Source organism: Parasteatoda tepidariorum, chromosome 5 (assembly GCF_043381705.1).
Source record: "Parasteatoda tepidariorum isolate YZ-2023 chromosome 5, CAS_Ptep_4.0, whole genome shotgun sequence".
NCBI lineage: Eukaryota > Metazoa > Arthropoda > Arachnida > Araneae > Theridiidae > Parasteatoda > Parasteatoda tepidariorum.
In genome coordinates this window covers 10525077-10537831 of record NC_092208.1, presented here as the reverse complement: position 1 = coordinate 10537831, position 12755 = coordinate 10525077, and the positions used below count along the sequence as shown (strand labels likewise).

The following is a 12755-nucleotide window of genomic DNA, read 5'->3' as shown; positions in this document are numbered from 1 at the left end:
TTAAATTTTAATTTAATTAAATTTTAATTTAATTAAATTTTAAATTAATTAAGTTTTGATTTAATTAAATTTTAATTTAATTAAATTTAAATTTAATTAAAGTTTTATTTAATTAAATTTTAATTTATTAAATTAAATTTTAATTTAATGTAATATAATTCAATTAATTTAATTTAATTTTAAACTTCTTAATTGTCAAAGTGATTGAAAAGGTAGTTCTAAATAAATTTTTAAACCTCTTAGTTTAATTAAATTTTAAATTGATTAAGTTTATTTGAATTAATAAAATTTTTAATTAATTAAGTTTATTTAAATTAATTCACTTTTAATTAATTGAATTTTACTTAAATTAATACTAATCTAATTAATTATAACTTAATTAAGTTAAATTTTAATTTAATTAATAACTTAATTAATAATAATTTAATTAATTTTAATTTAATTAATAATACATTTTTAAACCTCTTAATTTAATTTTCACAAGTAAATTGAAGGTTGTTACTTTCTCTATCTTTCGATATTAAGCGTGAGATAACTCAGATCTCTAATTAATTTCTGTTACAAAATTAGTCCAACACAATGATTAGAATCAGCAGTTTTTGAAATGTAGCTAAATAGTATAAAGTTGACTGCTTTTAAAATTTCGATAAGCATCTTTGTTTTTATGCACTCAACACTAAAATAATTTATAAACATCGTCCAATTCAGTTTTGTAAAATTTCAAACTGAAATAAAATTTAATTTTAAAAAACCAAAGAACTAGGAAATGTGAAGTTTTCAATAACTTACTCAGAATAACATATTGCGTGTTTTTAACGCTTTAACATTTCGAGGGAGAAAAAATCAAAATTATCGTGTGTTATTATTTTTAATCTAATGAAACGACCCCTTTTTTCTGACTTCTTGTCAAGAATTTTACTTCTGAATCACCAATAATCAGCTTTGTACAATACAAAGTGTTGCTAAAACAAAAATTAAAAATTTAATCAGAAAATCAAAAATCCACGATAGGAATTTTCTTTATTGCTGCTAAAAAGCAAAACTGAATCTTATTTGGCGTATCCTTATACAACAGTCAGACTTCTATTTAACGAACTTTAATTTTGCGAGTTTCTCTATTTTGCGATTTTTGTCGAAGAACCAAAAACATTTTATTTCAAACTTGTTAACGCATTTGCATTTTTCGAAGCCACCTAACTTTTAAGGAAAGCAGTAAAATCCCTTTCCCTTTTTGTTTGCATTTCCAACGAAAAACTCAGATAAAATTAAGCAATTAATTTCAAGAACGCATGTGGCAATATATGTTTAAAATTACTTTTATGTTAAATGCAGCCCTAATGTTATACATAAATTTAGTAATCTTTTTACTTGAAAGTGTATGTAGCGTGATAGTGTAACACTGGATAACGTATTGCTTTATTCTTGTTTTCCATGCAGATTTCTTTTATGGTTAAGATTTATAAAATAAATCAAAATAAAGGTGTATCAATTGCTATTTTAGTTATGTCTAGTGGTTATGAATTTAAAACCTGATTTTTGTTGTTGAAGTATTTCTAAAGGTAATTTTCCATTTAACGAATTTTCCATATAACGAATTAATTAAAGTGATTTAGCGACTTAATAATTATTAATAAAATAGTTATAGTCCATTCCACCTTAAGTTGGCACTGGAGAGAAAGGTAGGAAATGTAATACTCCGCCTTTGAAAAGTAGTTCTTCGCTATTTTGGAATTAATTGCAGTTTAAATGCGCGTACAAATATAAACAAATGTTGCATAGTAAGAAAAGTATATCTTGAAACATTCATTAGAAGTTTTTCATGTTTAAATGTATTTAACTTATAATACCTTCTCAGTAAAGCGAATGTACAAAGAAGAAGGAGGTGTTTTAGTTTGGCGCTGAATTAGTTTTCAAGGACAAGGAATTGGCTCATTGGCTATGTNATCTTAAAATAATAATTATGAGAAATGCTCTAAAAAATCGTGCTCTTTTCCGTATTCTGTACAAAATTTTAGTACGATTCTTGGTTTTAAAAAAAAGATCGGCGTTTTGCTTTCTTAAACGCCAATACTGGCCACTTTCTCTTCCTTTGTTGCTATCTCATCCCCGTACTGACTAAAAGAGTAACCCAGTTTCCATGTAATCCGGTCTACCTACCTTTCTCTCCAGTGCCAACTTAAGGTGGAATGGACTATAATAGTTAATTAGAGGCCCGACTGTATTTTTCTATTTGAAAAAGAGTATTGTAAAAATTTGATTCGGTGAGTTGCATTCCCTTAAAACCTTCACTTATACATAAATAATAATTTTTTTTTACAGGCAAAGCAAGAGTTGGATTTGGTCACAAAAAAGCTGAATACACAATTCGAAGAGTTGGAGCAATTGAAGATGAGCCAAAGTGAAGAATATTCTAATTGCAGGGAGGTTAAGGTTTCTCACGAATTTTTAGCGAGCATCTACTCCCATTTAATTGATAGAACCGAAAAAATAAAGTCTTTGGAAACAATAATTGCTGAAAAAGATCATGATCTTGAATGTTACCTTATTCACATGAAGATAATGCAAAAGAAAGAAGAAACCGTGAAAGATCAATTGATTTTAAAAAATAAACAGCTTTATGGAGAATTAAAAGCAAAGGAAGATTGTGATTTTTCTCGTTTTCAGTCTGGGAAAATTTCTGTCACGTCTTACGGAAGTGATGAAAAGGATAAAAAAGCTGCGGAATTGTTGAAAATATCAGAGCAATCAAATTATTTTGTTGAAAACAAAGACTCCAGCGAAGGTCAAAACTCGGTGGACTTCCTATACAAAAAAGTAGTGGAAGAACTTAAAGCGTATTTTGCTTATAATTATGAAGCATTACAGGAAAATAGTGGCATTGTAGTTGAGAAAAATAACGATATTTTGCCTCAACAGCTCTCCTTACACGAAAAAATGCTAGAAGAACTTTTACTATATTTCAATACGCGGAATCAAACTATGCCAAAGGAAGAAGAGGATGAAAATTTTAATGAAAATTTGTCTATACAACTCTCCTTATACAAGAAAGTGATGGAAGAGCTATGTAATTTTTTTTCTAACAAGCACAAAAAACAATCAGATGATACTGTTATGGAAAAGCAGAACCACTCAGTTGTTGGGGAAGAGGGAGATGAGGAAATGGTGGATCTCAGAGAAAAGAATCAGACTCTATCAGAAAACAGTAACAAACATTCAATACTTCCGCTATCCATGCACGACAAACTGTTGGCGGAACTGAATCACTATTTTTCTACTAAACATCAAACAGAAAACCATAAAAACCCGGTCCTCCCCCTCTCTATCCACCAAAAATTATTGAATGAACTTGATGATAACTTTGAAAATAAGCATAAAACTCCATTAGCTGTTCGTAAAAGAGAAGTTTACGATGCACTCTTAGACCATCATCATCACTTATACACGAACTCTCTTTTCGATGAAGAAGAGTCTTGTGAATCTAATCTTACGTTGAAAGCAACTAATGATGAGTCTACTCGATTCATTCAGAAAGCCACAGTAAAGAAGAGGGCAACTGCTCTTCAAAAGGTCAGACCTGTTAGTGCAGCTATGAGTAATAAGCGATGGTCAACTTACTCAGAGTAAGTTTCAAATTATTGCTTCTTGATTTCTCACATAGGTCTCTTTAGGCCGGGATAGCCTGGTTGGTAAGGAACTGGGCCCATTGTCCAAGAGGTCGTGGCTTCGATCCCTGCAGGCCGAGGACTCCCCGTGTAGTAAATGATGACTGACTGACGCGAGCTAAATCTGTCGAGTCACAAAATCCTCCACTTCCCCGCAAGAAATCAATACCTCTGGAGGTATTAATGTAGGAGTTTCTTTGTCTTCTGGATTGGGTTCAAAATTGCAGGGCTACGGAGTTGAACATTAGTAGTCGCAAACCCAAAATTGGGTCGGCTGTTCAACGACAGTTATGGGTATCTTTAACTAGATCACATATTGGAGGAAAAAGTAGCACGCATACTTGTTCATTGTTTCTTTAAATAGAATTTAGTATCGAAATGCCATTTTAAATGCCCGTTTAATGTATTAAGTAAATGAACTTATTAGAGAGGTTTTCTTTTTTTTTCTTTTTTTTTAACTTTCAACAGATAATTAAATGATAAAATTAAACTTTAGAGCAATGTAATATGAAAAGCTAAATTATCATAATAAAGACTTTCCATTCTAATTACAAATTTGAGTGTGGAGAACTTAACTGATAAGTTTAAACTTGAATCCATTTTACATAGGAATTGATGTTGCCAGTATCATTTATCTGAATTCTATATTTTCATGTATGGAATTAGAAAATTTAACAATATATATATTTTTTTCACATTTTACAATTTATTTTGTTATGCTTACAAATTAATTTCTTACAAAAGCACTAGTATGTTTCTTTTGTGGTCAACTCATAAGCTTTAATTTAACGAAATCAATTCCTGTTAGCTTTCGATAATATTCCATTAACTTAACGAAATTTTGATACGATAGCATAAAAAAGTTTTTGTTCGGTCAACTTCTGAAAGGTTTATAGAGTACTTTTTAAAAACAACCCCCTATAAGTTATTTCCCCTATCAACCTGAAATATAGACAAGTGATTAAGTTAAAGATTTGCTCTTTTTTATTATTTAGGATAAGTTTAATTCCTGATAACAGAGGTCAGCTTGACGGTTTTATTATTATTTTTTTTAATATCTTAAGCAGTGTTTCCCAAACTTATGACTTTTGTTTACCCTTACTGTTCCCGTACCCCTGGGGGTACGCGTACCACACTTTGGGAAACACTGTCTTAAGGGAATGCTAATTTTTAGAAATTATTTAAAATTTTCTCGCTTGCCCCTCCACAGGAAGAATAGAGAAAACCTAGAAAATACAGGGAATTTGAAAATCACCTATAATAACAGAGAAAATGAAGGGAATTTTGAGTTTTTCTTCAGAAGCTGGGAAAATACAGGAAATTTTGTTTCATATTTTCATCTTTTTAAAAAATGGTAACCACTCAAAATGGGATATTTAAGGATGATATTTAAGCTAGATTAAACTAGTTCATTTACTATAGCATTAATTGTTTTAAATATATTCAGCTCTTCCTTTTTTTCTCCAAATTTTTTCAGCAATTGTAATTAGTATAGTTATCCCAATACAGCTCTCACAAGAGCACAATGATTGTGCTTTTCCGCTTAATGTATTGCGTATAATATATACAGGGAAAGCACAGGGAATTTTTTTTTTCAGATTTGAGTAGCAACCCTGTTTTAATTTATCAGATAAAAATTTTTTTATTTACAGGATTTGATTTTTTTCAATTTATTTTTAATCTTAAAGTGCTTTCGGTTTAACCTAATAGATGATGTTTACTGTGAATTTATTTGGTTCTTTTTATTTCCTTAAAGGAAAAACTGGTGCGATGATCTAGGCATACCATGGTGCCCAGAATGCGGCGAAACAGAGAACATAGTGCTAGTGCAGAACCCAGAATCGCTTGCCTCAGATCTCCATACGGAAGATGAAGTGATTGCCACAGTTGAGGCTATACAATTAGTAAAAGATGTATTCGCCTATTTGGACGAGATTGTTGACAACATTGATTCAGATGAAGACAGAGATATAACCGTAAATGATATGAACAGTCATCGTGTGACAGAAGCGTTTGAAGATGTTTTACTCATAACGAATCCCGTGTCTTTCGTGACAATGTACATTTTAATTATAATTTTTATTTGTTTTCATGTCTATTGTTTTCTTGATTAATCTCCCTGTCAAAAATAAATAATTTTCTTGTTATATTGGTGTTCTCTTGTTATATTTATGTCTTATTATAATTCTATTACCCTTTGGCAAAATGGGTCTTGGTTTGAAATTCACAGTGGCCGCACTTTTCAACTACAATAATCACGAGTAACAGTGCGCATGCGTTGGTTGCTACGGCGACCGCTGCTGTTTGATAATTTTTTTAGAATTCTTTTTTTCACTTTTTAATTTTGTTATGCATTAAGTTGGTGAGATTATTTTTGAAATATGGAACAAGAGAGATCCCATAAATATTTGAGTTGTGAATAAAGTGCAATTTCATCACTTGAATAGTATTTTTTTTTATTGTTTTAATTAAGAATCAGAAATTCTAACCTCCAGTTCAAACTGGTTCGTTTCAATACTAAATCAGGGTAATATCACAAATAAAGAGGGTTCAAACTGATTGACACGGTCCCAAAAGTTAGAGTTGAAGCAAGAAAAAAGAAACGATGCTAAGGCCCAAACTTACCGAGGCTGAAAAAGTCAAAGCCAAGGAACGTAGACGGGAATACCTTAAGCGTTATGCCCAAACGAAAAACCGAAAGGATTCCGTTCGCAAACGCAACCATGAAGCCCGTCTATCACAAAAGTATCAAGGTGGTTGAGAGAATTGAACCCAACCAAAGAGAGAATGGTGACTCTCCGAACCCTTTTCGTGCAAATACGAGAACTGGGTGTTGATTACTAGTTTGGATTGAAGGATCCATTGTCAACTTACCCAATAACTTGTACAAGACTGTAGACTGTCTTCCACGCAATATAACAGATTCATTCACTATTTATGTAAAATCGAAAAAAAAGCATAACTTTCAAATCACGTTTCATGTATGAACTTGTGAAACCAAAACGGGGGAATGATGCAACTTACAATCTCCATCAGACACCATTGTACCAATCCGACAATGTCAATTTTGATCTCGATTGGCTCTTCAATGTCTATTCAGTGGTCAAAAGAATTTACACCGAATGTGCCTGAGCTGGATTTAAATATGTCTGCGAAATTATGTATTTAAATAAGTCTGTGTGTACCGAGAAATTTAGGATTAACAGTCAAAGATGTCCAAGATAAAACCAAATAATTTTTCTTTTTTTCTTTTCCAAAAAAAAAAGAAGAAGAAGAAGACATCAACCATTTAGCCAATGGTTAACCTGTGATCTCCTAGTGGTGATCCCAATTTTCTTCATTTTATCGTGAATCGTATTACCGATTTGATTTCTTGACAGTGTAACCGCAATAGAGAATTCTACAATTTAGGAATTACCTATTTTAATGCTCAAAATTTTTATTTATTTCTTGGTTAATTGATATAGCGGTATTTGCTTTAGTGGATACTCATCTGATTTTTATGTTGTTTTATCGAAATGTTTCGTGAATTGGTTTGAAGAGCGTTGCAATAGTTTACATGGTTTCCTAGATTTTAGTTATAAACTGATTGATGTATTCCGTAGAAACAGGAAGAGCTCAAAGTTGTCCATAAGAAAGGAAAATGTCCTTAAATGTTCTTAATCATTAAACACTTCACTAAATGTCCTGAAATTTTTGTGATTTTTGCAAATTTTTGTTGAAGTTAACAGGAAGAAAAAGCATTATTTATCTAAAAAAGAATTGAAAAAAATTCATTTCTGGAAATTACATAATGTTGCTTTTTATATGGTTGAATTATTACTACCAAAAATTTAATTGCATCTTCTTTTTTAAAAAAAGATCGGCATAAAGCATTTACATACAGCGTTATGTTTGCTTTAACGTTAATGTTCGTAATGCATAACGTTAATGTTCGTAATGCATAATCTCTTATCACCGAAATACAAGCAATTGACTGATTGATTTTGAACAAAAATTTTGTGATAGCAGCGTTTTCAAAAAATAACACTAATAGTAGTCAAATTTGGATCATTAATACTAAAGGCAACTTATAGTAAAAAACGATGCCATGTTTTTTCGTCTCATTCTTGCATGCAGTTAAATGTTTGTGCAAATCTACTTTTGATAAAATACAATATTTAAGACTTTTTTATAGTTTCGAAATTTAAATGTTACCTAACTTTTTAGGCTAAAATTGCTTGTTAGTACATATTACCTTTAACTAATTGTCGAATCGTTAAAAATTTCTGATGAGTCAATGTCAATTGATTTTTGCATTGCAAGAAACTATTCTCTAACTTTTTAATTAAAATTCTTAAAGGCTTTCCTGCTTTCACTCCCTGAAAATAATTCCAAGCGTGTTTTTGAGTTTTGTTTCAAGTGTTTTGTTAAGTAAAATTTCAGATTCGAAAAGGATAAAGTTACTGAAGTATTTTTCCATTTAATATCAGTGAAAAAAATAATTGAAATAAAATTTATGCAAGTAATTTGAATATTTTTAAATATTCTTTAATGTCTTAATTATAACAAAAAAATAACAATTTAAGAAATCGAGGTATAATTTAAATCTTTTATTAATTAATTATTTCTAAACTTTTCGGAAATAAATGACATGTAGTTGTATTTTAAGGGAAAAAAGATTTTCTTAAGGTAGAATTTCAACTCAATTCGAATGTAAATTTAACTTCGTAATTATGAATTGTGGTTTTTATTATATATTTTTAGAATATAAATAATGAATGAAAATTGTGAAATTACAAACGGCTTAAGTTATGACTTTTATAAAGCATGTTTTACAAACTAACAAATTCAATTGAGATTTTGCTAAAATAGGCTCACACATTTCTAAAAAAGAAAAAATTAGGAATGCATTTTAAAATTAAGGACTTGAAAATTATTAAAACCCATTGCATGTAAAAAAGAAAAAAATATCAATAAAAGTTGTGGTGTAGTATTATTTCTTAATTGAATTTGAAATATTAAAAAAAAAAACAGCTGAACATACGATATACTTTATAGTAAGAGGGAGGAAAATGGATGGTAGCAGAATTCGCTAATATAGTTTTATTTAGTATTTCTGTATTGTAAGTAATGCATGGAATGACATTATAAAGCTATTGTTCTATATTTTATTGCATCACGACAATACAAAAAATTAAGTAAAACCATATCACCGAATTATTCAACTACCATCCAAATCTTCTTGCTTATTCCAAAAATAAGAGACGACGCAAGATAAGAACAGAAAATATGAAATCTAATATGAGGGGCATTCATATGAAACCCAATTACTAGTGAAAAGTAACAGTAACAATTTTATTTATTTATAATTTTTTTTTGTCGTATGCCTGTTTAGGCAGTTGGGGAGCGATTGTTCCTGTTTGTCAGTCGCGCCATCTATGGCCAGGAATTCAACTTCTGCCACGCCATTCACACAACCACAACCCGTTTATAGAGCGGGTCATATTCACACACAAAGGAGAAAGGATATAGAACACACAGAGAGAGAAAGAAACATTCATGCCTTGCCCGGGATTCGAACCCAGGACCTTTCTGATGCAAGGTCAGTTCCCAGCCCCCGACACAGGCCGGTCGGTTTCAATTTTATTTTTCACAAATTTAATGAAAATGAGTATCCTGCATGCTTAGGGTAATCGCGTAATCTTGATGATTTTGAATTGTCTATATCATCAAACTCTCGAAAATCATGTCAGTATGTTCAAATTTGACCTATAATTTTTAAAATCATAACTCAAAGTTAGCTTAAAACGAAACTAACTTCACGTGACTCTAAAAGAGGCGGGGATTGCTTATGACGCCAGTATATATTACTTTGGGTAAACAGAATTGGCCAAAACTAAACTTGTTATAAGGTGTAGTGATGCTGTCTGCAAAGGATTTTATTCCTTTTTTTTTTTTTTCTTATGCCAAAATTAAGTTAACTTTTTGGTTTAATGCTGAGAGACAAGGAAGTTTGGTTTGAGAATTGATTTTTTTTAATCAAAAATATCAATTTTCTCATTCCAAAGTGTTGTAGGAAATAAGAATTGTTTCGAAATTTTTCACCTAATGGTTTCATCCCAGGTAGGAAATGGAAATACTTAAGATTTAGATTTTTAAGTTTTTCACTAGAGATGCAAATAATTCTTAATCCCTTATTTATTTATTTTTAGATAGTTATTTTTTTATTCTTAAAACCGTTTTTCCTGAAAAACTACAAAAAAAAAATTATTATTTATTTGTAATAATTTTTCTTAAGTGCAATATTGAATTTATTCAAAGTTCGCATTTTAAATTTTTATACCCTTATTAGCTAAAATATATTTGCAAGATGCATTTCGCAATATAAAATTCATACAAAATTTACCAAAAAAAAAAAAAAAGCAAAACTGCGAAAACACAATNATTTTTTTGGCAATGTAATGTGAAAAATATTATGAAAGTGAAACATTTTGTAGTACATTCCGATACAACTGATCAGAGGAGGAAAGGGTCAAGAGGTCAAGACAAGAAACAGGTCTTGCGATCATGAATTGAAGTTATCCTCAACAAAGGAATTATTGCAGTTTCATATCACCGAATTATTCAACTACCATCCAAATCTTCTTGCTTATTCCAAAAATAAAAGACGACGCAAGATAAGAACAGAAAATATGAAATCTAATAAGAGGGGCATTCATATGAAACCCAATTACTAGTGAAAAGTAACAGTAACAATTTTATTTTTTTTTTTTTTAGTCGTATGCCTGTTTAGGCAGTTGGGGAGCGATTGTTCCTGTTTGGCAGTGGCGCCATCTATGGCCAGGAATTCGAATTCTGCCACGCCATTCACACAACCACATCCCGTTTATAGAGCGGGTCATATTCACACACACTCACACTCAAAGGAGAAAGGATATAGAACACACAGAGAGAGAAAGAATCATCCATGCCTTGCCCGGGATTCGAACCCAGGACCTTTCTGATGCAAGGACAGTTCCCAGCCCCCTACACAGGCCGGTCGGCTACAATTTTATTAACTCACAAATATAATGAGGATCCTGCATGCGTAGGGTAATCGCGTAATCTTGATGATTTTGAATAGTCTATATCATCAAACTCTCGAAAATCATGTCAGTATGTTCAAATTTGACCTATAATTTTTAAAATCATAACTCAAAATTAGGTTAAAACGAAACTAACTTCACGTAACTCTAAAAGAGGCGGGGATTGCTTATGACGCCAGTATATACTACTTTGGGTAAACAGAATTGGCCGAACCTAAACTTGTCATAAGATGTAGTGATGCTGTCTGCAAAGGATTTTATTCCATTTTTTTTTCTTCTTTTTTTCTTTTGCCAAAATTAAGTTAACTTTTTGGTTTAATGCTGAGAGACAAGGAAGTTTGGTTTGAGAATTGATATTTTTTTTAACAAAAATATCAATTTTGTCATTCCAAAGTGTTGCAGGAAATAAGAATTGTTTCGAAATTTTTCACCTAATGGTTTCATCCCAGGTAGGAAATGGAAATACTTAAGATTTAGATTTTTAAGTTTTTCACTAGAGATGCAAATAATTCTTAATCCCTTATTTATTTATTTTTAGATAGTTATTTTTTTATTCTTAAAACCGTTTTTCCTGAAAAACTACAAAAAAAAAATTATTATTTATTTGTAATAATTTTTCTTAAGTGCAATATTGAATTTATTCAAAGTTCGCATTTTAAATTTTTATACCCTTATTAGCTAAAATATATTTGCAAGATGCATTTCGCAATATAAAATTCATACAAAATTTACCAAAAAAAAAAAAAATGCAAAACTGCGAAAACACAATAGTGAATTGTTTGTGTGTGTAGAAAATTTTAAGAATTTAACGGAGTCAATCCAGAAAGAAAAAGCATTTGACCAATGGGTGATCAGTGATCGTAATAAAGCGATGACAACTTTAAATTTATTTTTATTTTCCTTGATGACAGAGCTTCGAAAAACAATGTTAAGTAATTATTTAAAAGGCGCTGATCAATTTGATTTCTATGATTTAATAAGGAATATTTATTATTCTTTTTTTCCTTTCTTTTTTTCTGATATGTTTACTCTTTGGTTGATGAGAAAGTTGCCGGTGGGCGCGACAACTTCATTTTCCAATTGGATGGTGCACAACCTCACACGGGTCGGCCAACGTAGGAGATTATCCAATGAATATCGCCCTTACCAATGGATGGTGTTTTCTACACTAAGGAGCGCTGCAAGCTCGGGACTGTCTAAATTTCCGGGTTACTGTTTCAGTTGTATTTTAAAGCCATTTGGCATCATTGTGTTTTGAGATTCTTGCAAACAATGCATTTGATTACTTATTACTTATGTTTGCAATGCTAACAATACTGTTTACAATACTAAAAGTGTTAACACTAACGTAAGATGGTGCACAGCTTGCAGCACGAACAAACAGTGATAAACAAATGGAAAGAGGCCAAATCAAGACTGCCAAAAAAGCGAGTTATTCAAAATCTAGCAACCATGTCACCTTTTTTAATAATAAATAACAAAATAACTAAAAAATATTTTCACTCCAAACTCCCCAGAATTACATAATAACATTAATATCTTATGAAATACGACAGATTTGAGCTCAGAAATCATCAAGTTTATTCCTTTTATTGAAAACAAAATTATCCGTTTGAAAACTTCGCCTATCAGAATAACATGCAGTAAGCAGCTGCAAACTTTTTAACCGGAACTAGAGTAGGTCCCGAGCTCAAGATTGTTATTGTTTACATTTCTATTGAAAACACCATCCATAGGACGAGCCGTGGACTACAACAGCCACTTAACTAGTCATCAACCAGAAGTCCTGACCTAACACCTTATTCCTTGTTATTTCTTCCGGTGGAGGTAAGTAAGGATAAAGTTTTCGTCCCTTCTACTTTCCTGTTGATCTAGCAGAACTTAAACAGCGTATCTCACAGCTTAACACGAGTTTGGATGGACATGGATTGCTGGTTCGATGTGTGTCGTGTGTCAAAGGGGGTCATGCATGGAACATTTGTGACTATCTAGAATGGAACTTAATATAATTTACTCTGTTACAGGT

General features: G+C 31.0%; 1 protein-coding gene across 1 annotated transcript; it reads left to right on the top strand.

Moving 5' to 3' along the window:
- Positions 1–2293: 2293 nt before the first annotated feature.
- On the top strand, positions 2294–5809 carry LOC122270585 (putative leucine-rich repeat-containing protein DDB_G0290503). Its single transcript, XM_043048506.2, has 2 exons — positions 2294–3620; positions 5419–5809. Exons 1-2 carry the CDS (start codon positions 2389–2391, stop codon positions 5774–5776), a joined length of 1590 nt encoding a protein of 529 aa, XP_042904440.1. The 5' UTR covers positions 2294–2388; the 3' UTR covers positions 5777–5809.
- Positions 5810–12755: the final 6946 nt, after the last annotated feature.

What these genes read in the sequence shown, in the direction of transcription:
- LOC122270585 (XM_043048506.2), top strand. Translation starts at nt 2,389, where the DNA reads ATGAGCCAAAGTGAAGAATATTCTAATTGCAGGGAGGTTAAGGTTTCT. An exon ending in CGATGGTCAACTTACTCAGA is followed by an intron (nt 3,621 to 5,418) that starts GTAAGTTTCAAA and finishes ATTTCCTTAAAG; the next exon opens with GAAAAACTGGTGCGATGATC.